This window comes from Lissotriton helveticus, chromosome 4_1 (assembly GCF_964261635.1).
Source record: "Lissotriton helveticus chromosome 4_1, aLisHel1.1, whole genome shotgun sequence".
NCBI classification, from domain to species: domain Eukaryota; kingdom Metazoa; phylum Chordata; class Amphibia; order Caudata; family Salamandridae; genus Lissotriton; species Lissotriton helveticus.
The window spans coordinates 2,075,158,484-2,075,184,971 of NC_136063.1; the positions used below are offsets into that span (position 1 = coordinate 2,075,158,484).

At 45.7% G+C, this 26,488-nt stretch overlaps 1 protein-coding gene across 1 annotated transcript in view; it reads right to left on the bottom strand.

Moving 5' to 3' along the window:
- The window catches only part of TENM1 (teneurin transmembrane protein 1), a 1,826,288-nt gene that overhangs the window by 926,498 nt on the left and 873,302 nt on the right, over positions 1-26,488 (bottom strand). Inside the window, exon 8 of the mRNA XM_078688755.1 lies at positions 6,582-6,734. Coding sequence (XP_078544881.1) covers positions 6,582-6,734 — 153 coding nt within the window. The remainder of the gene's footprint in view (positions 1-6,581; positions 6,735-26,488) is intronic.

The window sequence follows — 26,488 nt, forward strand, 5'->3', positions numbered from 1 at the left end:
GGCGGTAATTCCGCCGCTGTGCTGGGGGGAGGGGGGACCGCGCGGCGCCGCCATGCTCGTGACAGAACCACTCCGCCATGAGCCAAGGACGCGCTGTGCTTGTGATGGAGTGGTTGCGTCACAGCCCCGCACGCTCAATAAAACCGCCGCGCAGGCACGGAATCGCGGCAGCATGGGGGAGGCGCGCGTGCCGTGACGGAACCACTCCATCAGCAGCACAGCGCGTCCATGACTCGTGACAGAGTGGTTCTGTCACAAACGCTCAAGGGGTTAATGTGGGGAGAGGATGTGGCCTAATGGCTAGAGTGGTCGCCCACAAACCTGAAGAACTGGGCTCGTGTCTCGGCAGGGACCCTGAACATCCTGTGATTCTGGGCTGATCAGTTAGTCTGACTGTGCCTACCCAAAAAAATAATGTGCCCGTCTGTGACATAACTAGGGCTTCTGGAAAGCGCTCTGAAACCTTCTGGTAGAGTTGACACTATGTAAAACTCACATTCAGAAAGGCAGTTTTTTAAAATTAGATTTAACCTCTCATTAATAGCTTGTAATACCTTGACATGAGTCCGATATTAATCTAGTTATGAAGTCACGCATGAAACAGGCTAATTTAGAGTTGTTGGAAATGGCCCTTTTTGCAGGCTTATACCCAAACATTTTGCTTCTTCCTCCTATTTTAATCTGACCTGTTGTTGTTTGCTTTAGGTTTCTGGGCACTTTACCACTGCTAATCAGTGTTGAAGTGCATATGCTCTCTGTGTAAATTGTTATTATGATTGGTCATCCATGATTGGCATACTTGATTTACTGATAAGCCCCCAGTAAAGTGCACTGAGTGTGCCAGTGCCTGTAAATTAAGTTTCCCCCAAACCTTTTGCCCGCTTACCTCCAAATTTGGTGGATTTTTGCTTCAGTTGGCCTTAGGACTCTGTGCAGTTTACTTCTGCTAACTAGCAATAAAGTGCTTGTGCTCACTCCTCTAAACACGATTTGACTGGCATACCCCTAATTTGCATAGTTAATTTACCTAAAGTCCCTAGTAGGGTGCACTACTCGTGCCCACAGCCTGTAAATTAAATGCTACAAGTGGGTCTGCAGCACTTATTGACCCACCCACTTAAGTAACCCTTGTAAACATGTCACAGGCCTGACATTACAAAGCCTGTGTGTGCAGTTTTAAAATCCCATGTCGACCTGACAAGCTAAAACTCTTGCTAGGCCCAAATCTTCATTTTTAATACAGAGAAGTCAACCCTAGGGTAGGCCCTAAACAGCCCAGAGGGCAGGGTGCAATGTATTTAAAATTCAGAAATATGCAATTTAAAATTTTACATGTCTTGGTAGTGAAAAACTCAAATTCTTTTTTCACTACTGCAAGGCCAATCTCTTGCATATGATAACATTTGGCTTACCTGATTACCATTCATAAGCATCATTTCCAAATGGGAAGATATGATTGGCTCATGTGTGGTGTCTCCAAGATCCTAATTTAAAATCCTGTTCATGGTGTAGTCGGATTTTAAATTACAATTCTGAAAAGGCCACTTTTAGAAAGTTGGCATTTTCTTACCTAATATTTGGTGCCTACAGCCTGTCTCTTGTCACATGGCTGGGTGTGGTTGGGCTTGGTGTCTTCCATCTTGACAGCCATGTACAATGGGAGATTTGATGTAACTGAGTGGGCTATCCTGACAGGATGGGAGGGAGAAGCTGGGCCCAGTCTCGCTTACATCTGAATAGACTGTGTCTGGTCCCCACACAAAGGACTACCTCTCCCTTGTAGTTAGTCATGGGCCAGGGCTAACTGGGCAGGGCATCTGTGCACTTCAAAGGCTTGTCTTTTAATTCTCCCACACTTCCAAGGCACTTGTAGGTATAAGTACTGGATCTCGGACACCACTGCTTCAGTAAACTTCTGCACCTGTGGATACTCTGCCAGGAAGAAGGATTGCTGTGCTGCTGAAGGACTAACACTCTACTGGGCTGTTACTCAGGAAGAACTGCTGCCCTGCTGTGCTTAACTGCTGGCTGCTGCCTACTGCCCTCCTTGCCTGGTTGAGAAGGACTGGACCTGCATCACTTGAAACCAAAACTCAGAGTGACTCCAAGGGCTAGTTGGCTGGCCTCCTGATCTGGAGACTCGGGCCTATAATAGGCCCCCATCCACCTTGGATCTACACCTAGATTCTGCCAGATGTGAGTCTACACTACTAAGTGGTGCCACCCCAGTCTTTAACCCTTGAAAGTGGGTCTAAGGTGCTTACTAGCAGAACTGATGCATCTTTTCCGCTGAGCAGCATTTCCTTGAGCCAAACCAATGCTTCTCCTCAGCTTAGCGGTCCATCCTTGAGCCGAACCTACGCATCTCCGCAGGATAAGCTGGGCATCCTTGAGCAGAACTGACACATTGCCACTGCTGCATGGATTGGGCTGAGCGCAGAACTTCCTCATCGTTCTTGCATCTTTGGAACTGCTGCATCGCCAACAGCCCAGTGCATCTCCACAGTCCTCCCATCTCTTGTTGACAACAGCTTGACAATGACCCTAGCCTATGAATCTCAGCCTCAACGCTTTTTGGAACAGACTCATTACCAGCTGCGCGCTGCATCCTCGATGCGCAGGCTTCGCATCACAAGCCCCGGTGACAGGATCCTTGAAATCAACACAACAGTACTTAGCAGAGCAGCCTCACCGCATCTCGAAACTAACTTATTGCTTCAGCTGCGTGATGCTCATTCGCCTCAGATCCACGCAGTGCCCTGCAACCAGTATTTAGGATACTTTGTTCAGCAGGCCTATATGGGTCCCTGAAGCCGGCCTGCACTCCATCGCTGTCAATGCAAACCTGTGACTTTGGCGGGGTCCGGCATGACCAGATATCCCTTTTTATTGCTTTGTGCTTCTTGGTGCTACTTTACCTAAAAACTCTTTGGATATACTGATTGGAATATTATCATTTTGGTCTTGTTTTATTTAATAAAATGTACTCTGTTTTTTTAAGTGTTGCACAAATACTTTACACATTGCCTTCAAGTTAAGCCTGCCTTCTCTGTTCCAAGCTACTAGAGAGTGAGCACATTTGGGGTTTACTTGTGCCATATGTTAACTAGGATTGTGGTTGCTGCTTGACCATCCCCCCTCACCCACCAGTCAATCAGTTTCTAACGAAGTTATCCTGATAAGTTGGAAGTGGCCTTTTGACTTGGGCCCTCTAGCTGGAGTAGTGGAATCAGTTTTCCCCTAGACTCCAATGAATGTGGTACCTCATACAGTTCTTTGAGTTTTTGAGCATTTGAATGTACAAGGTTGTAAACTAAATTACTCTGCCTGCAGTCTGTATGCAGCATCACAGTTTGCTGCTGTTTTCGTTTTTGCTTATGGAAGAAGTTTGACCTACCTTATAAGCGTTTGGTCATGCTCTGGATTACAATTAACTTTTAGACAGTGACCCCAACTAATCCTATAGACCTTTAAAAATGCTCTTGTCAAATTCATATGGTCTGAAACCCTTACCCAGTTATTATCATTTAAGTTGTGGTTTTTTTCATTAAATTTCTATTCTTTTTCCCTAAGAGATTTTCAGAATTTTACTGATTAGTTTCTTTACCTAAATGTAGTTTTGCCACTAATGAAATGTTTAACATACATTTCTTTAGAAAATGCCTGTTGTTTTGTGCTATTACTACAACGCCCCCAGAATCACCCACCAATGTAGGTGCATTTACATTGTCTAATAAACTAACATCCATCTGTAGATGAAAATGTCCAAGGATACTGATGTCGTACACCGGGGGCTTGATTCACAAAGGGTCTCCGTACTCGTGGCGGACGCCACACAGTTGTGGGGAAGTCTTCGCACTCTGGCGGAATCTCCACAAAGAAAATTCATCATTGTGAATATTCCCCCCCCGAATGTGGAGACTACCCCACGACTGCCGGGCCTTTGCCACAAGTGCGGAGGCCCTTAGTGAATCAGGCACCAGGTGTTGGAATTTTTCACTGTAGCATAATTTTTGCATGCCAAAGATCAACAAATGGGCCCTTGATGTGTTTAGCGAAATGCAATTCCTATTTATACAGTATTTGGTCTTGAGCATCAGCTACTTCATTGAAGGGAAGACAGCATATATATTCTGAGAAGTTATCAAAATGTCACCTGAAAATAGGGACATCAAGATTCAACATGAGAGAATCATTGAATCAGACACAAGCGATCCATAAACTTGATCAAAGGTTTGTGTTCGAATGTAGCTTCTTTTGCAGCAAACACCATATGTTTGCTTAGAAAGTAATATACTTGCAGGCTTCAGGAGACCTTTGGCTGTGAAGGGATCATATTGATGAAGTGATTCAATAAGGCAAAGAGCGGGCTGGAGGTATCCGAATTGCCTCTGTACACATGACTTCTATATGAAACTTGCAGTAATTGTTCATATGAATCCTTTAAAAAGTGATCACGAGCCTATAAAAGTGTGTCCTGTGAGTTTATTACTCTTTTATTGATATTGCTTATTGCACTCCTGATGTGAACCTTTTTATAACATTTTCAATATCAGTTAAACTCTCTCCACATTGATTTTCCCAGCTTGTGTCGTTGTTTCTAAAATGCTACTTGCCAGACACAATAGCACTGTCCTTCTGGTTTATTTAGAATAGAAATATTTGGAGATAGACGACAGAGCCAAGCAGCAATTTTCAGTGGAAGTGAAGCTGCACATTAGGGGACATATTTATCAAACTATCATGCAGTGCAGCAAGTCACTTTACTGCTCTGTGCGGTGTGATAGGGAAAGGACAAGAATGCACTGCATTTAACAAAATACAGCGCTTTCCTGTAATTTTCCAGTGCTAGTGCATAATGTGCTGCCTAGCACCATCGCAGGCACCCTTGAACCATGGTGCAAGGGTGCCTGCATCATTAGTAGGATTGTTTTTGTGCAGGAAGGAACACCTAGGTGAGTGTGAGTTTTGCAACACCAGTCATTAACAAAAATGCAGGCCCAGATTTGCAACTCCATTTATTGAGCTTAATTCTGCAGTCTGCATCTGCGATTTAAAGTCCTACATGTATGTTAAACAGGCACACGCATGCGCACTCTCTCCTCACCATGCTGTACCTCAGGTCAAGTTGTGCACGCTCGGCTGGTGATTTATTTTCGCCTCGTGTCTGAACATAAATATTTAAGTGCATGAAAATGTGATAGTTGAAATAAAAGAGAGACTACAATGTAATGGTTTCATTGTTAAAAAATAGACTGAAACCACAAACAAAGCACCCATCTTAAAAAGAAGGCATAGCTGGGAGCACTTCACTGAAAGAGGAGAATATAGCTTATTACATTGGACTCAAGCACAGAAGAGAATGGGTGGAACACAGTCAGGTCTTCAGCAGTGCCACTGGCTCATGGATGATGGAAGGTTCAAACATAAGTGCGGTAAGCTGACCATTAGCATAATTAGGGCTAGATGTAGGTAATTCCCATTTACAGACTCTTAAATACCGAATTTTACCAATTCGGTATTTAAGAGTCTGTAAATGGGAAGGGGGAAGATGTAGGTAATTCCGAATTCAGGAATACCGAATCTGTAAAATTCGGTATTTACCGATTCGGTAAATACCGAATCGGTATTGCCCATTGATTCCTAAGGGCCTTGAAGCCCATAGGAATCAATGGGCAATACCGAATCGGTAAATACCGAATCCTGCAAGGGTGCAGGGGGTGTCACTTTGACACCCTCTAGCACCCCAAGTACAGGCTTGTGTGACATGTGGCACACATACATGCCCTAAGGGCATGTCTGTGTGTCACATTGCACAGGTGTGCATGCACAGATGTGCATGCACACCTGAATTCGGTATTTTACCACACAATAGGATTGTGTGGTAAAATACCGACTCTTAAGGGCCTGTGGCACTGTAAACTGTGCCACCTACATTTGGAATTACAGAATCGGTATATTTACCGATTCGGTAATTTATATACCGATTCTGTAATTTTCAGCCCCCTACATTTGAAAACCCTAATACCGGTCGGAAACGGCCGAAATCGGCCGTTTCCGACGGTATTAGGGCTCCTACATCTGGCCCTAGGGGCTTACTTTGATCCGGTGAAGCCCACAGGCACCTATTTTTGGGGACCGGCCAAAAATTGTTACTTTAAAAAACATTCCAGAATCAAAATGCATGGGCCTTCAAAAAGATGAGACACAGCTTCAAAAAGTATTGAAAAGCAGAACATGAAATATCTGAAAAACAACTGCCTGTGAGAATCAAAGATCCGTTTGTGTAGGTCAAAATGACCCGCTCAAACCACTCTTTTTAAAGACAACGCGCGCTTCTGTAGAGCCGAGGGAGTCAGGCTTTTGGGAGAACGGTGTTTGCACACGAGAATTGCCAGTATTTTGAGATAATGGTTTAGAATGTTTTGAAACCACTCTGAACCTCCATAAGAATGTAGGGGTCATACACACGAGGCGGTGCAGTAGAGAAATGCTTGTTTTCTAGACAGAACAGAAGGACGTGATAGCATCACCATAGTGATGAAAAATAATATTGCAGAAGTGGAAATAACTTTTCGTACCTTTCCTTTCAGTTTTGTCGGAGCCTTTTCCTCCGAGTGGCGAGTAAGTGGTATCCATTGAATCGATCCCTCTATTTCCTTTGCTGACTCCATTTTCATACAGCTGATCGTCCACCGGTTGCAGTTGCCAGGTCAGACCAAACAAATGAACTGCTGCAAAAAATATATATATTTATGTACACTTTCAAGTGGAAGGGAAAACATGCTACTTTTCTGAGACATGTTGGAACCATTTGCAAGTGATCTAAATCTAAGAAATAAAAGCATAGCCCCCTACAATGACAATCTTTGAAAAATATTACTACAAACATTGATACTCCTTCTTTTAGAAAAAATGCCATATTATATTCAATACATTCTGTAGAAAGAAATTCATCAAATAACATTCTGAAAACCTACTGAAGCTGCTGGATGGGTTCTAAGAATTGTTGTGTGCCAGCAAAAATAAGTTTCTATACTGCAATAATAAATAAACTTCCATGAACAACAGCAGCAGGTTTACCTTCAACGGGGTCCCAGAAATTAAATGAAAACGTTGAGTCAGATGCACTAAAGTTTAAACCTGTCCAGATTAGAAGTAGGGCAAAGCAGCGGGCTTTGCAGAGATGCTAACAAACTCAACATACCCCCATTCCAGAGATGCACTGTTCCCCAGTAAAAACTGGGGGGTTAAACAACTAGATTGCACTGTTTCTTCAAGTGCAAATGTAGCAATAATTAGGGTTGGAGGGTATCTCTAACTGCCTTGAGGTGGATTTGTTAGTTTTCAGCACTAGGAGTGATCAAACGTTTTGTCTGGAAGGGGAGCTTCAACCTAGAATTATGTTATACCCACACATGGAGTTTAATTGTTCTATTTAAATGCATCTTTAATAACTTTTATCAGAATAAACTTACATAGTGACATACTATTCACAACAATGTGTTCAGAGCATTCATGAGTATGTCCATCCAACCTTTACTTTTCATCTGCCCCAGGCTGCTCCCCTCTCAGGAAGGTGACCCCACATTAGCATGTCATAAAAGGGGTGCCATCACATAGCCACGCCTAATAGACTTTCCATCATTCCTTTAAGAGGCTCACTCCATCTCAGTTCCAGAGTTGATGTCCATAGTACTCCAGCATGGGAGCAACACACGTGCTGTCGCCATTCTGAAAAGAAACCTCACCGGTCGGCCACATTGTCCTTCTAACACAAGGTGTGTCCTCCAGGTCACTGAGAAGTATCTCCATCAAGAGCATTGACGACATTCTCTAATACCATTGACAATAGAGGGAGGATGAGGCCATATACGTTGAACATCATTGGCTCAATTTGCTGCCCTCACACATTGCAAAGTCATACACCACTCAGGCTTCGCCAAATGTGCATGATAGTGTAGTCTAAAACCTAGCGCAAATTTCTTTCGTTGGAAAGAGACGGAGAATTTTAAAACCTCTCTTAATGCATTAGCTATCTATATCCAAAATAGAAGATGATTATGGCAATTCCACCAATCAAGGAATGTGTCCTCAGACACACCACAATCCATGTCAGCAGTTATTCAGCACTCTTGGAAACATTCTGTGTATTTTGTCTCAAGTATAATACTATTCATAAATGAGTTTTTATTGTATTTCTTTGTTTTTCATCCTTATGGAGCTTTTGTGTATACCTCATCTCAGTGTGTTCCACCCCCTATGTTCAACTTGTCTGTCATGTTTAATACACAATCCTCTCTTCTGGCTGGCATTAACAAAATGTACAGGTTAGACATCACTTCTTCACGTACCAATCAGTTTACCCCTTCTCTCTTTAAGAGAAGTTTTCTTTCTGTCTCCTTGCGGCACCTTTCATAGTCAGGTTCAAGACCTGGTGGCTAAGCTGGGTGAAACGAAGCTGCTCTGTTACCCAAGATTAAATTCTTGTTCATATTTGATGAAGGTCATTATATGAGGGCCATGACTTAATAAAGAGATCATCCTACACCAACCCTCTCTTCAGTCATCAAATGGACCAAGCAGCAGCAACACTGCAAAGTGCTATTGAAATAGATTGCCTTGAATGGGGATGGGAATGACGTGCACCGCAGCCGTGTTGCCACAGTATCACACATCATTAAGGTCATTCTCATGGGTGTAGGGCAAGTAAGCTTTTAGGATCTACTCCTTGTGAAGCCAGATCATGTTCCACAATGATCTAACCATGGTTGCATAGTCCGTGGTTGCCTATATCTTGCCCTTTTCTGCTTTAGAGTATTCATTCAGATACAACCCTTAGCTGAGGGAGCTACCAAGTAGATGAAAAAATCAGGAACTGCCAGACGCCCTGCATAAGGGTCATTGTAATAATTGGAGTGGCACTCTAGAGCTAGATCTCTTTCAAATGAACTCCCTAATGCTTTCTCCAGTTGACTAAAAAAGTCCCTTTCTATCATTGTTGGAAAACTCTGGAACATAAGACAAATTCTTAGGAGAATGTCTATATTGATTGAATTAATATACCCTGTTCTTGACTGTATAAGGGAACTATTTCTTAAGATCTCGCTGGATTTCATTTGGCAAAGGTGGGAAGTTCACTCAGTATAATTGTTGCATCTTCTGCCTTACGGAGAAGTGTGGCTCAGTGGTTAGAGGCGGCAGACCCGGAATCTGAGATCGACCGTGGACCAGGGTTCGATTCCCGGCCTCGGCGGGTCTCGGGCTCATAAATTCCACGGTCTTGACAATTCTCGCTCCGGTGCCTACTCGACTCACGGGGTCACACTCTGCAACTCTGGGCAATAGCTTGCTTAATCTCCACATCGGCCCCTCGCGGCAGGATGCCTGGCTTTCACCTTGTGGATACCCTGCCGGGGTTTCTCACAGGGGAATACCAGGACGGGTTCCCTAAGCAAGCGCGGAGATGCCCCAGGGTAAGTCCTGCGCTATATAAGTTTTACACATTTACATTTACATTTTTATAACCAAGCATTTTGTGTGTTTGGGGTCCAACAGAAAGGGAGGTTCTTACCCACAATCCACTCCATTTGGGGCAGTAGCATAAGATTTAGAAGCTCTGAATTGTCTTTTTTAAATGCAGACATTGCCTCAAATGTATGCAAGTGCAAAATAAGGGATGCTAATTTCATCTCATGGTTTCTCAGAGTCAACAGCACATTATCTACATATAGGGGAGTCTTGCATTCACCTAATTCGAATGTAATGACTCAGACATCTACTTCTCATCCTAGCTCTGCCATTGGTCAAAGCTTAAGGCACAAAATAAAGGGGACATTTGGCAACCCCGCTGCATGTCCCCCCCTAGTGTAAATTATCTCAACAAAATTCGATGCGAAACTTTTCCCGCAGTTGGCCCTTGTATATGGCCATACCCATGGACATATGTCAAGGGCCAAATTGAATCTTCCCCATGGTTTGTTTTTAAAATCTACCAGTCCTCCTGATCAAAAGCCTTTTCTGCATCTAATGAGACCAACACTATTGGAATGCATTTGTTCACAGCTTTTTTAACCAGGTGGACTGGGGCCTCTTATAATCCTAGGTCTGTCCTGAGGGGGGGTAAAACCGAATTGGTTGGCATGAATGAAATCCGAGAGAATCTTTGGTATTTTAGTGGCCGAAATCTTGAAGTATATTTTAGCATCAATACTAAGGATATCAGCCCAGAGGAGGAGTAGAGCTGGAGGTTTCGACCGTATTTATGTAGTATAATTAAAACTGCCTTCCCCTTTGTGCGCATAACCTCGCCATGTTCTTCCAAGTGATTAAATAACTTCTGTCATTTGGGTAGAATCTTTGTTGCATATGCTTGGTAGAAGTTGTCCAAAAAGACACCACCCCCTTTTGTACCGCAAAAAGACATCCCAGCCAGGCCTTTTTAATTTTTAGTGTTTTATAAATGTGTTTGCCTTATTTCAAACTAGGTGATATGGGACTCAAGCAAGTCTTTAATCATTGTTGTTAAGGAGATCCATTTAGGTATTAAGGCCCAGATTTTTCAAAGAAGTGTATTTCCCTTACATCACGCGAAGTGGCGCAAGGGCAACGCAATCCTTAACTCAGATTTACCAAGCCACGCAAAGCCATCTTGCGTGGCCCTGCATGGCTTGGTAAATCTAGAGTAACGCAAGGCAGCACAAGTTGCTGCCTTGCATTACTCTGTGCCAGAAAGGCGTGACATGGGAGGAGAGTGGGGGTGCACAGCCATCTAACTATGTATTTGGTGCATTCCCAGTTTTACCAAGATAAGTACCTCTGGGAATGTGTCAAAATTGTGCACCTTCCTGAAAATGGCACAATGAGGAGAAATAGCACTCCAGCAGAGTGGCAGTCCTTGTAACAGCCAACAGTCCTTGTTCCTGGCAGAGTATCCACAGGTCCAGAAGTGCACTGAAGAGTTGAGGTCCTTCTTTTATACCCTGGCGCCTTGGTTCTAGAAGGTGGGAGAAGCTTCTGGACGGTGGCTTTAAAGTGGAAGCTGGCTGAAGTGTCAATGCAGGGTCGTTAGACCCTTGTAATGAAGGCAGAGCACAGGCTATTCAGGTGTAAGTGGGGATCTCCTCAGCTGTGCCAACCCCCATCTTGCCAGCAGATGTCCCTCTACGGTACACCTAATCCTCCTATTGTGTGACTTTCTGGGAGGAATTTACAAAGCCTAACTGCCAGCTAGTCATGAGAAAGAAAATCTATAGTTACAATAGGGCAAAGGGCAGTGTTAGAACTGGGGTCTCTAGTTGGTAATGGTTTGCACCTTTGTCCAAATACAGAGCCTTACTTTTAGTCAGGGTAAGGGGGCTACACTCCTAAAAGAACCCCTGCTCAATCCTGTGATAGCTTGGCTCAAGCAGAAAGGGCTATCTCCGAGGCAGTGTGTAAAGCATTTTTGAACACATACAGTAATACAGTGAAAACACTACAGATGGACACCACACAGGTTTTATAAAAATAAGTATTCTTTATATAGACTTAACACTAGAACCAAACGACAAAAATCCATAATACAGTATTAGGAAAATGACTTTTAAATGGTAAAAGTAGCTTAGTTCAAAGTTGATGGTAAATGTGACACGTTTCTCACAAAGTTGGTTACGCAAGATAAACAAAAGGTTCGCAGGGAGGGCGATGCGTCGGTTCCTTGCTTCGGGGGAGGCGATGCGTCTGTTCCTCAGTGCCTGCGCAAAGTAGGTGATGCGTGTGTTCCTTACCGGCGAGGAGGTGATGCGTCAATCTCGTATTTCATTCCGGTTGCAATGTGACAAGATGCGACGATCCAGTGTAATGCGATAAGATGGCATCTTTAATGCGATGCGACAACGTGAAGGTGATGCGTGCACGCCCTAAGGCCGTGCGGTGAACTAACAAACTTCTGAGCCGCGACAGGCCCTGTGACACGCCTTTCTGGTGATGCAACAGCGACCCTTCCGGTGGCGACACACTTCTCCGGTGATGCGATAACAAACAGCTGCGATGGAGACACGCTTCTCCGGTGATGCGACGGCGACCTCTGCGGTGGCTACACGCTTCTCCAGTGATACGAGGGCAACAGCTGCGGCGGCGACACGCTTAATCTTGTGACGTCGCACTTCCAGCTCCCAACAATACGCAGGCTTCGGCAGACAGAATTCCCAGCAAAGAAATTCGGTAGGGAGCTGGTGGTGAAGCCTTGTATCCTTGAGACTTCAGCAGGAGGCAAGCACACTTCAAGCCCTTGGAGATTCTTCTTCAAGATAATGGAGGTTCATTAATTGTTCCTTCTCCTTTCCTTGGCAAATAAGTCACCACTGCAGGCCAACCCCAGAAAATAGCAGAATGGCAAAAGGGCAGTCAAATCCCCCAGCTTCTTTAGTTCCTCTCCTCGGCAAAGGTTCATCTTGATACCCAGAAGTGATATAAAGTCTTGGGGTCAGGGCCCCAATATTTATACCAGTAATATTTTTGTTCTCTGTAGGCAGAGAGTGTCTGTACCTGGCCAAAACTACTTCTGTCCACACAGGTGCAGCTTCCTGGCAGGAGGTGGAGACAGCATTTTTGAAAGCAGACCTAGCCTAGGTAGCTGAAAGGAATTCCCCTCCCCTACTCTCTATTCAATGAGGGCTCAGGGGAATGAAAGGAAATCTCCACCCCCTACTCTCTATTCAGCCAAGTTCCTATTCAGCCCAGCCCTGACTCATCAGACTGCTGGAGCCCAAGCCCTCCTGTCACTCACAAACCAGACGTATGATACACAACCAAGCAGAGGCAGGCTGGATGGTTAGGTAAGAACATACCTACTTTCAAAAGTGGTATTTTCAAACACAGAATGTAAAAATCACCTTCACTAAAAGATGTATTTTAACATACTGAGTTCAGGCATACTAAATTTGTTTTTCTGCCATGTTCCCTGGTCAGTTAAGATTATAAGCTGTTATAATCAAACTGCCCATTCTGGCCTATGGAAACAGGTTGCCTTACAATAGTGAAAAACGAAATTGGCTTTAATTCACTATCTAGGCATGCCACACACACCAGGGCATGTCCTACCTCTTACTTACAATGCACCCTACCCTTGGGCCTACCTTAAGGGTGGCTAACATGTAGAAAAGGGAAGGTTTAGGGTCTGGTAAGTGGGTGCACTTACCAAGTCGATATGGCAGTACTAGATTGCACAGTGTCTCTGCAATGGCAGGCCTGAGACATATTTTACAAGCTGCCTCTGTGGGTGGCACAATCAGTGCTGCAAGCCCACCAGCAGCATTTGATATACAGGCCCTGGTCACAGATCGCGCACTGTACTAGGGTATGACAAGTAAATCAAATAAGCCAATCATGGAGTCACTAATCCATTACAACAATTTATAATAGGGAGCACTTGCACTGTGGCACTGAATAGCAGTGGCACAGTGCCCAAAACATGTAAACCAGCAAAAACATATAAAAAATGGAGGAGACAACAGCAAAAAATGGAAGGGAGACTCACGCCAATGGTACGAGGTCTAACACGCAGGAAAATGCCAACTTTGTAATTGAAAGTGGCATTTTTAATGCAATAAAAATTCAACTCTGTCATTAAAGATCATTTATCCTTACAATTTCATAGACACCAAACATGACATAGCCACCACGTCCCATTTGGAAATTACAGCTTATTACATGTAATAAGGAAACTTTAATGTTATACAAAGGAAGAGATAGCCTTGCAGTAGTGAAGAATAGATTTAGGAGTTTTTCACTAAGAGGACATGTAAAATCTAAAACTACATGTCTAACTTTTTAAATACACTGCACCCTTCCCTTGGGGGTGTTCAATCTCTACCTTAGGGGTGAATTATATGTATTCTAAAGAAAGAATTGAGCCTGACAAGTGATTTACTTTGCTATGTTGACATTGCAGTTTAAACTACACAGAGACTCTGCAATGGCAGTCGTGGGACATGTTTTAAGGGGCTACTTGAGTGGGTGGCTTACTAGACCTTCAGGCCTACTTGTAGCAATTAATTTACAGGCCCTGGGTATATGGTATACCACTCTACAGTGGACTTGCAAGAAAACTAGCAGTGGTAAAGTGCACAGAGTCCTAAAGCAAACAAAAATAATTTACGAAGAATAAGTAAAAGACAAAAGGTTTGCGGGTGACCCTGCAGAGTGAGCCAGTTCCAACACCACTCAAAGACAGACACCCAAGAACTGATTCTGTCCTTGATGCCTAACTATAAATGACCATTTCTGCACTTGTAAAGATCAACCTAGTAAAAGTAGCCTTTATTACCATAAAATATCTCCACTTGCCACTCAACTCCTCCTCCGATCTTAACACACTCAGCAACCTTTTACCATAAACAATCTAAATCCAAATCTCAACTTCTAACTAGAAGTGGGCATAACTGATATATTTCTCACTAGCATAACTACTCATAATTACTACAAAATTACTTGCAATCATGAGTAATCATGTGAGAAGTGTGATCAGCAGTTAGTGCTACTTTCTTATTGCAAAATTCACCCTTGCGTCCATAATGGGTCCGAGAATGCATATTGTGCTAAGAAAATAACATTTAATGGTGCAGGACATGAACAGCAGTAATAGGCAGCCACTCACTGTCTCTTAGTTCATTGTTCCTGTGCTCCTGCAGTAGGATTTTTGCCCCAAATTACTTTTAATTACTCCAGCTGGCTTAATTGCTGAATTTCAGTAATTTCGCATCACAAGAGTAATATGTAATTACTCAAATTACTCTGATTCCTCTGGCATAAAATACAATTTCTCGTGGTCTACTTCTAACATATTGTTTGATTTAAAATTCAGAGGTGATGGACAATCCTCACAATTTTGGGGAAGTGATACATTTGTAGGAGAATCCTCAGTGCACAATCCACCAAAGTAGTACCACCTTAGTAATAGGTAATAGCAGACAATTGATAAAAACGTTGCTTGCAGGCTTATAGCTGCTCACAATAATGGATGTGCACTACATACAAATTTGCAGTTGTAAAGTGCAAATGTACAGAAAGAATAAGTGTTTCGTTGGTGCTGTACTCTGAATATCTAAGGGATTGGTTCATTTACTGAAAAAGCAATGTTTTTTCCTGCATAGCCCCTTAGTACATGCAAACATACAGTGATGTTTACTGCATCGGTCTGCAGTTTGTAGCGCATTTGGAATGGTGCCAGGGGAAGGGAAGCACACTGAGCAATCTGCAAAGCTGTCTGTCTTCAGATTCCGCCTCCTCAATGAGAATATTGGTTTTATTTGAATTAGTTAGAGTGGATAGGCCACTATCAAAGCCAAAATCAGGTTACCTTTCATTCTTGCCATAAATCCAGTGCTCATTAAATTAAACACCGCCTGCGGTGTGCCCAAACTATCCTTTTTTGATGAAGTGCTATCAGATCAAGGTGTTAGCCCAGCAATAACCAGATTACTTTGCAAAGTGAAAACCATTAGCCTCTGAAGGAACCCAATTTAGCAGTGCACTGAGCCCAGCACAATAGGAAGATGCTGCTGCTGCCTGGGTGTGTTCCACGCTCCAACCTGCCTTTGTTCGCTGCTGTGGAGCCATTCATAAAAGAAAAAGTAAAATGAAAAAGCGCAGGCGGTCGCCATAAAATGTAAAATAAGGACAGCTTTTCAAGGCATAAAATAGGATTGTGTCTATAAAAGAATGAGTAAATTACACATGTATAGATAGAATTTACATGTACACACACACACACACATATATATATATTCACTGAAAAAACCATAGGTTTCACACCAGTTATAGATAGGTGGAAATTTTACCCGCATAAAACCATTGAAATTCCCACGTTATAGTTAGTTGGACTCACTATAACTTGCGCGTGCAATGCACTGCTGATGACGTCACATATTACATCACTCATGACATGGTCAGTGACATCACTCATGACTTCACTGATTTCCCCAGGAATCACCGTGAAGGACCATCAGATGTTTGTGGGAAGCCATTGACAGTAAGGCACGAGGAGGCAGGCAGTAAGCCTCCTGCATATAGTACTGACTAGGTGGGCTAGCATGCACCACTGTCTGACAAGGGTACATTCCAGATTTTCAGTGGTCGAGGTGTAGCTTTCTTTTGCACCTAGCCCTTGCTGACCTCAGTGTACACCATTTCCTAAGCTATCTACAAGTCCTAAAAAACAGAAGTGGGGGAACTAACCTAGTTAGGCAGTATGCAAGTGACATCACAGCACGCAACATCACGGCCCATGGCATCACAAGAATTGACAACATGCTCCCAGCCAGGAGACTCAAACAAAAGGAGGCCTGATGACCCCTCAAATTGGGCCTTTGTTATGGGCCCATCAGGAGTCTGAACTAAGAAAGCGCCATCCCCACCTGCACGTTGGTGCGGATGGAAAGCAGACAACAACGTGCAGGCACTGCTGAATGTGTCCCGGTGTTTGAAACTTACACCCGGATGAATTATTCACATTATTTAGTGGTGCCCAACTTCTAGACAGGGGTCCACCCTGTGAAAAATAGTGGTTGGACGCTATCCACCCGTGTGTACCCTCGACTCCTGCCCTGGCTATCCATCCATCTCCATACAACACAGAATAACTAGTGTAGACTTTCCATACAGTATCCAACGTGCACATACAAGTGTAACGCGATACAGTTATAAAGTTATGGTTCCATAGCACTGACTGCCTTTTTTCTCGCTTTGCTCTGTTTATTTCCAATATATTTGCTGATACCGTCTCTCTAACTTTGATATCAATTGCACTACTCAGCATTTTGTCCTCCCACAGGCCAGGTGGCGTCATGCTTTTCCCACGGCCACTCCTCTCACCATTCTTTAGGCAGATGACGGCTCCACTAAGAGCTTGACAGACATGCCTGACTCAGTTCACACAATGGTAAACCCAGTACTTGACTTGTAAAAGAATGAGTGCCGGTGTCCAAAGCTCTCTTGAGAAGCCTACGGGCGGCCCTTTTACATGTCAGGCCGCCAAACACAAAGGCTGCGCAGTCTGGTACCCACCTCATGCCTCTAAATTTGACTACCAGACACTACCCTGACCCTTTATTTCACTTCTCCTTTCTCTTTGTTTTTACCCTCTCTTGATCTCCAGAAATGTCAGGTAGGCAAAAATAAATGTCGATCCCCAAAAATGACAGCTGGTGGGCCCCACTGCCACAAATTAAGCAGTGGGTAAACCGGTCATGTGACATGCAGAGTCAGGTAATTTCCACCTAGATGGTGTAACACCTATATTCTTCCTGGTTCACTAAGACACCTGCAGATCCCCGTCCTGGTAAACGGAGCTTCCTTACCCCTGAGTTATTAACGGAGCGAAAGTATCCTATCCCATTTTCATCTCGGTCAACTCCCTGTTTTCCTCAGGTTGATTAATGGCAATCTCTTATCCTTGGAACTTGTGACTTCCCTCTCGGACAGTTTGCCTTTCTTTATCCTGATGATAACTCCGCATCCACAGGGATCGAAACGCTGTCGACAATTCCTTATGAGCCATGTTTTCGCCTGCACTCATAATATCTTAAAAGCCATATTAGAAGTTATTGCTTGATGTATATGGTTATTATTCACACTCAGTGTGTAGCACGTGTAAGCACCTAGCACTTTCCCTGCTCTGAAATAATTCCTTCCTAAACTCACTAATTCTGGATGTGGGTTACAATGTTGATTTTTTGTGATACATATTCTAAACCAGAATTTCTTTATTTCAAAATTTGCACATTGTGGGGCAGATTTACAAGAACAGACTCATCTCTGCATTTTAGCAGAGATGCGTCAGTTCCATTGCATCATGCAAAAACAGCCTTGTGCCACGATAGATGCGTAGCATTTACAATGCGGCGCACCGTGGCGCAAGGATTGACAGATGTGTCACGCAACTGTTGTCGTAAAGGTAACGCATTGCTGGAGTTGTGTTGCAAGCGCAACACAACTCCAGCAATGCTTAGGAATGCCTATTCCTATTGTGGTGCGTCAGTCCTTACACCTGCTTCAAGCAAGCGTAAGGTTTTGACGCAGTGGTGTTGTAGAAGTGAAGCAGTGAAATCTTAGATTTAACTGCGTCACTTTTACGAGGCTTTCTTGCATTGGAACGCCCACCCTGCATACATTATACCTGACGCAGGTATAATGTGACACACGGCTGTACAACGTGACGCATCTCCCTACATGCGTCACGTTGTAAAAGTGACGCAACAGTGGCGTAAGTGTCGCAAGGGGCTTGTAAATCTGCCCCTTAGAGTTTAGTTGTTTGTTTTAGATATCTGCCTTGAGAGGTTACACTTTACTTTTAAACTCACTAACCCACCCCCCCGTATGACGCAGCCTAACTAGAATAGGTTCCTTTTCATGTAGCATGAATATGCAAGTGTGACCTGATAACGTTTTAACATTCTATTGCCGTTCACTTTTTAATTTTGGAAATACCTTTACATTTGTATTTTCCACTTATTTCATTCATGGTTGCAGATTCCAACCACGTTCACTGTAAGTCCAAGTTTCTAAAACCATGCCATGTTTCTTTAACTCGTTTACTTCTTCGAACGTTCAGCACTTCGAACGTTCAGCGCCAGTGCTGAACGTTCGAAGAAACGGGTGCAGCCGCGTCGGCCGTGCGCAGCACCAGGGAGGTAGCTCGCGCGACGTCCAACGGCCGACGGCAGCAGCAATAGGGTTAAAGGCCAATCTACAGATGCATAAGTGTAAAACAAATAAAAATAGTGTAACATTTAATGCTGTCCATGACTAACAAGTGTTAATATTGTAACACTCACATAGATATAACAGTTACACTGCGTTGCATTTTCAAAAATATTACCTGTTTTAATATCTCATTTAGCATTTTTTTTTCAGTTTAAAAAAAGCTTTCTTAGAATATCTTACATAAGTACAAAATTTCCTTATAAAATGCAAAATATAATATTGTGTGAGAAAATAATGCCATCAGAGAAGTACAAGAAGGAATAATGAGTTAATAAATAATGCAAACAAACTGTAAACCGATTACAACAATATAATAATTCTGTAGCTATAAAAAAATCACCTTTTCATTTTTATGATGTATAATGGAGGAAAAAGAAGGAGATGAATAAAAATAAAAAATAAAAATGAGAAAAGAGATTTAGCTAATTTTTTCTACCAAAAATATATACCTACATTTAAATACCTAAGCTGGGGCACTCGCACGATGCACAACGGCGCTACATGACGAAAATGGGTGTGAACTACTGTGTTGATCAACTCTTTTGTGCCAAAGGATTATTATACCAACAGGTAAGCCCAGCACAGCACTAAAACAGAAATGCATGCCCCATTGACTTACGCCAACTGGGCGTAACCGGGCAGGAACAGCGCTGACACCCCTATGATTCTATAATATATAAAGTAAAGTTATGCAAAGTAGCTCAACCTTCTAGTGCATGGAATCCTAGAGTCAAATGAAAACTGACGCAAACAAAATGGACATTATATGTCCGTGTTTATTAGGTGAAGATTGATTCTACAAAATGCCACCTATTCTTACACAATTTACCACCCTACTGTTGTCTGCAGGTAAAGGTTTGTGCTGAAGGGTGTGCCAATTGTACAAAATGAATACAAGCCACTGCTGGATCGCCTTTGCACAGTGGTACAAAGCTACAATCCTGAGCAAAGAAGGCATTTTTAGCACTTGCATGACTGGCGTCATCATTGTCCTATAAAGGTCAGAGAATGCCAGTGCAGGATTCCTTGCAGCTTTGCGCTGGGCAGATGTGAGCCAGAGGTGTCAGTGAGTGTACTAACAGGAGGGAGCCTGTGGGGAGAAGCCTTCTTCCACTGTAGAACATTCTGTTACCTTATGCTACATTTCAGACATAAACAATTCCTGGAGCAGAATAATGCGGATAATACGGATAATATCGGAAAATGGAGTGTTCTGTGCTCGAAAGGCACCATAAACAACCCGCAGCCCTTAGTTAGGGCTGTAAACGCCAGTGTCGGCTTGAATCCAGAGAAAAGGGCCTCCTCACAGCCCACCTAAATGTATGCGCCGAAAATGTAAAACGCTGTCAATCTTGTTCAAAGGCTGCCAAGCTAAATGCCTTTTCTACTCGTTGATAATGTGCTCTGGTTGCAAAGAGGCGGGAGAAAGGAAGCTATGAAAAAAGAAAGGGAAAAATGACGGAGGCTCGAATGTTCCTGGCATATTATGTTTCTACCTGATTTTAGCTCTGGAGGGTGAACAGAGCGTGCAGGGGCACCAGGAGGGGAAGTTGGGCAGAATAACTATTAAATAATGACGCACAGTAACTTTAACACTCAGGCGTCTGTGCGGGGAGGTGCAACCCTATAGAGTGCAACGTAAAAAAAATAGACTGAAGAGCCCCACTGGGAACAGCGCCTGAAATGTGAACACAAATCTGACAAACTTGGGAAGAAAACCATGAAATCATGGCGTGGAAATTAGACAAAAAGAACATTAACAGAGAACAATTAGATGCAGCATCTGCTAATGGTATAAAAAGTGTGGGAGAAAAGAGATGGAGATTATTGTAATTCTAATTGTATTTGAATTTATATAGTGCTTACTACCCCCAAAAGGCATTGAAGCGCCTTGCAGTAAGCAGCACCCTACTCCGGAACCCAAGGGTAGAGGTCAATGCCAGTTTACAGGGAATTGGTCTTAAAGATGAGACCCTTAACCCGGTCACTCCACTCACCGCACGGCCCCCGTGTACCCTGGTCACCGCCGCTGCCCTTCTTGCCGCCACTCCTGCTGCCTGGGCTTCCGCCCTCTGGCCTGCACCCTCGCCGCTTCCTGTGACTACTTTTCCCGCCGCTGCTTTTTCCGCCGCTCCCTCCGTGACAGCTTTTTCCCGCCCTTTCCCCCCCCCGCTCACCACCGCCGCTCCTCTGCGGCCTGCCCCCTTCCTTCTCCCCGATTCCCATTCGCCACCCCGCACCCGCCTCTCAGCTGCTCCTCCCTCCCACTTCCCCATATATGGCGGGGACCGCGCGTACGCGCAGCGGCCACGTGCAGCGGGTGCGCCAATTGCACGCCGAAGGCGTGCCAAAGGCAAGCCCATCCACGCCTGGACGGCGCCCAGCGCCAGGACCCCTGGCCCCCGACGATGCCAGCCCACACGACGGACCTGCGACGCCGCCACCCTCAACGCACTCAAACCCGGCCGGAACCCCACCTGCTACCCAGCCACCCCGAAACGCACCCACGGACCCTTCACCTGCCAAGCCTGCAATTTCACCTGCCTCTGGACCTGCACCGCACCCGAAAGGCCAGGCACCAGCAACAACCACCTCAAGTGCATCCTGCTCAACACCCACTCCATCCACAGACACACCGTCGAACTCTGGAACCTGCTTGACAAAACATCACCAGACGTCGCCTTCCTCACGGAAACCTGGTTGAACGCCTCCTCAGCGCCCGACATCGCCATAGCCATCCCGGACGGATACAAGATCACCCGGAGAGACCGCGTCAACCAGACTGGAGGAGGCATCGCCATCGTCCACAGAAGCACCATCCGCATCACAACCAACTCCAACGACACCCTCACCGCCGCCGAGCACCTTCACTTCCAGATACACACCGACATCAAGACCACCCTCAGAGGCACTCTCATCTACAGACCCCCGGGACCACGCACACAATTCAGCGAAGCCATAGCAGACTTCATCAGCCCGCACGCCCTCACCTCCTCAGACTACATCCTCCTAGGAGACCTCAACTTCCACCTGGAGAACAAGGACAACAACACCACCACCCTGCTGGACAACCTCGCAAACCTCGGACTCAAGCAACTGGTGAACACCCCCACCCATTACGCCGGCCACACGCTTGACCCCGTCTTCTCCAGCAAGCACATCTTCTTCAGCCACTCCACCGGACTTCATTGGACTGATCACAGCTGCGTCCACTTCAACTTCACGAGAACCACGACCACCACCGCCCGCAACAGGTCCCCGCAGGAGCTGGAGCAAGATCACCACCGACCAGCTCACCACTTACCTCAGCCAGAACCCTCCTGCCAACACAACGGTCCCCAACGAAGCAGCCCGCAACTTCATACAGTGGCTCACCAACTGCTCCGACGACCCCGCACCTCTGAAGAACCCACCCAGCAGACCCGGCAGCAAGAAAGCCTCGTGGTTCACCAACAAACTTAAAACCTCCAAGAAAAACTGCCGCACCCTCGAAAAAGCCTGGTGACACGACCATACTACAGAAAACATGACAGCCCTCAAGAACGCCACCCGCATACATCACCAGTTGATCCGCACTACCAAAAGGACAACATTCAAAGAACGACTGGACAACAACACCCACAACAGCAAGGAACTCTTCAGCATCGTCAAAGAGCTCTCCAACCCCAGCGCCGGAAACAACGACATCACACCCTCGCAAGACCTCTGCGACTAACTCGCCTCGTTCTTCCACCGCAAGATCGCCGACATACATAACAGCTTCGGCGCACAGACCACGCACCCAACCACCGAACCAAAACCCCCACCACCACCCTCTGCAACTGGACCCGGTAAGCACCGAAGACACCTCCAGCACGATGAACACCATCCACTCCGGCTCCCCTACCGACCCCTGCCCCCACCACGTCTACAACAAGGCCGGCTCCATCATCGCACCCCAACTCTGGGACATCATCAACATCTCCTTCACCACCGCCACCTTCCCGGAGAGCTGGAAGCATGCTGAGCTCAGCGCCCTCCTGAAGAAACCGACAGCGGACCCCACCGACCTCAAGAATTTCCGCCCCATCTCGCACCTCCCTTTTCCTGCCAAAGTCGTCGAGAAGACCATCAACAAACAGCCCGCCGCCTTCCTCGAGACAAACGGATCCCTCAACCCCTCACAATCCGGTTTCCGAGACAACCACAGCACCAGGACTGCCCTCATCGCAGCCACCGACGACATCAGATCCCTGCTTGACAATGGGGAAACCGCTGCCCTCATCCTCCTGGACCTCTCTGCAGCGTTCGACACAGTATGCCACCGCACACTGATACAGCGCTTCAGCAACATCAGAATCCAAGAGAAGGCACTGGAGTGGATCATCTCATTCCTCGCCGGAAGAACGTAGAGAGTCCGCCTCCCCCCGTTCCAATCCGCGGCCACAGAAGTCATCTGCGGCGTACCTCAAAGATCCTCGCTCAGCCCCACCCTCTTCAACATCTACATGAGCCCCCTCGCAGCCATCGCACGCCAACACAACCTGAACATCATTTCCTACGCCGACGACACCCAGCTGATCCTCTCCCTCACCAACGACCCCACCAGAGCCAGCCTACATGAAGGAATGAAAGACGTCGCCGAGTGGATGAAGAACAGCCGCCTGAAACTGAACTCAGACAAGACGGAAGTCCTCATCCTGAGATCATCCCCCTCCGCCTGGGACGACTCCTGGTGGCCCCCTGCCCTGGGCACCACCCCCAAGCCGACGGACCACGCACGAAACCTGGGTTTCATCCTGGACTCCTCCCTCTCGATGACCAAACAAGTCAACGCCGTCTCGTCATCCTGTTTCAACACCCTGGGTATGCTCCGAAAGATCTTCCGATGGATCCCCACCGAAATCAGGAAGACGGTCACCCAGGCCCTTGTCACCAGCCGACTGGACTACGGGAACCCCCTTTACACTGGAACCACAGCCAAACTACAGAAAAGACTCCAGCACATACAGAACGCCTCCGCACGACTCATCCTGAACATCCCCCGCCACAACCACATCTCCGCCCACCTGAGAGACCTGCACTGGCTCCCCATCAGCAAAAGAATCACGTTCAGACTCCTCACCCATGCACACAAGGCTCTCCACGACCTGGGCCCCAAGTACCTCAACAGCCGCCTCACTTTCTACACGCCCACCTGCCAGCTGTGATCGACCAGCCTCGCCCTCGCCACCGTCCCACGCATTTGCAGAACCACCGCCGGAGGAAGATCCTTCTCCTACCTGGCGGCCAAGACATGGAACTCCCTCCCCATCCACCTACGGCAGACCCAGGACCATCTCTCCTTCAGGAAGCAACTCAAGACCTGGCTTTTCGAGCAGTAACGGACCCCCCCCCCCCTCCCAGCGCCTTGAAACCCTAGCGGGTGAGTAGCGCGCTTTATAAATCTGTTTGATTGATTGATTAATTGATTGAGAGGGTGGGATCTCTGAAATGAGGGATCAGCCAATTTCAGAATTACACTAAGAAGGGTTAAGGCAGACATGAGACTGAGAGGAGCTGGCATCAGGACTGGAAGGGATGCAGAGGATAGTAGGTATGCAGAGGGTGGAAGGTAAGCAGAGGGTGGAAGGTAAGCATAGGGTGGGAGGTAAGCAGAGGGTAGAAGGTGGGTAGAAGGTACGCAGAGGGTAGAAGGTACGCAGAGGGCCACTGGAGAAAGAAAGGAGAGGAATCAAGCGGAAGTACATTGAGGTCAATTTTTCATGCAGGATTTTAGGAATATAGAGAGGGAAGTCTTTCTGAGATAGCAAGCAATCGGAGGGAGTAAACTGTAGAAAGAAACTACATGATATATATTGCTCCATATCCGGGGCATACAGCTTAAAGACGTGATTTTGAAAGTATGCACCATTCAAAGATTAAGAACCCTAGCCTGTTGTGTGCCAAGTTCAGGCCAGCCCTTTTCAACACAGTATGAAGTATCCCAACCTTGTTACAGGGTCTTTACGCAGCAGAAGGAGACATAGGGCAAAAAAAGAAAAGGTCTTATTTAAAGAACTTTCCTCAATATGCTGTAAATAAATGAATTCCGTCACTTACCAGACAGGAGTTGGTTGGCAGTGGCTGAGAGTGTCTTGTCAATGCGCAATCAGCTTTACATCCAGTTTTCTCACTTAAACCCATGCAAATGTATGTTGTGCGTGGTTGAGTATGTTGCTATTGTAGTATATGCATTGTACTTATAAGTGAAGCAGAGTGTGAAGGCCTGCGGGTTTCATTTTGGAAGTCCCAAGCCTGTTCCTGTGCACAAGATGCGGGTAATACTGTATTCCCAGACAGTGGAAGAGTTTAGCAGGTGATGCAGGAGGGAGGAGACCTAGACAGTGAAGCAAGGACAAAGGAGACATGCAGGGCCAAACTAGGAACGGAAACTGGCCCTGGCAAACTGCTCGGCTGTCCCCCCCAGGAGTGAGGGGGGTGCACCCGAGCTGTTTGCATGGGCCGATTTCGGCTGATTTTCTTACAGAGGGCTGATATTGCCGATCCCCAGTAACAAAAACTGCCCCCCCCAACCTGGTGGCCCACCGGGGAAATGCCTGGTGCCCACTACAGCCAGTCCGGCCCTGGAGACATGGCTCCTTTTGAAATATTATTTCGTCCTTCTTGTAGAACTGCCATTTGGTTGTTACTGGATAGAAAGGGGCTTCTGTCTTTTTGTTCAGAGTGAGAAGGGTCTTTTAGATAACACCATCCTTTTGTTTCTTTCCTGATCACTATCTTGTGTCTCTGCATGGCCAGGAGCAAATAGCTTACACACCTTTGTGCTTCTATTGTGAAGGCCCCAGGCGAGAGACTAGCCTGCTGTGGGGAGCTTCACCCCTCACAAAGTTTGTGTATGCAGAACTACGTAGAGAGGAACTTGAGAAAGGAATCCACCTCAAACCAATGTGCAATTTTGAAAGTGCTGCAACTACATTACATTGCATCAAATAGGTCTAATTTCCGAAATGTTTTTTCACAGACCATCAGTGCACCATCCCAACTGAGGGGCAATTGTCAGTGAAAATACTAGGCTTAGGGCATGGAGATAATAAGCACAAATGGCAGCTTGACTTACTCACTGACGACTCAGCATCCCTTTGTTCTCTTCTGTCTTCTTCCAAGCTGTTCTGTACGGGAGACGTGTCACAATCTCTTCTTTCCAAGGGATACATGGGGGGATATTTTCCCCAAACGTTTGGGTGCACTTTTGAATCTTCAGCGCACATTATCTGCATTTTGCATTCATTGTATTGGGATCTTCAGCAATGGTGAGACATTAAATACTCACTGTTCTCTGTGCAAACTAGTATTCAGACATGCAACAGTGCTTAATTTGTGACAATGTTTGCCAGTGCTCTGTACTGGAACTTATTTTCAAACACCGGCACTTTGTTATGGCAGTCCACCACATAATGACACTGCTCTGCCCTTTTTTTAAGGCAAGCAAAGGGTTTCACAGGGCTATTTTGTCGTACCTAACAGCCTTAGGGTGGTCTTCAGCCCAACTGTTTTGCCTGCTTCCTCCACTTTTCTGACCTTGTTTTAGCTGGTCTTTGGACTTTGTGCACTTTACTTCTGCTAACCAGTGCTAAAGTGCTTGTGCTCTCTCCTCTAAATGTGGCAATATTGGCTCATCCCTAATTGGAATATTTCATTCACTTATAAGTCCCCAGTAAAGTGTGCTACATCTGTCCAGGGCCTCTAAATCAATGCTACCGGT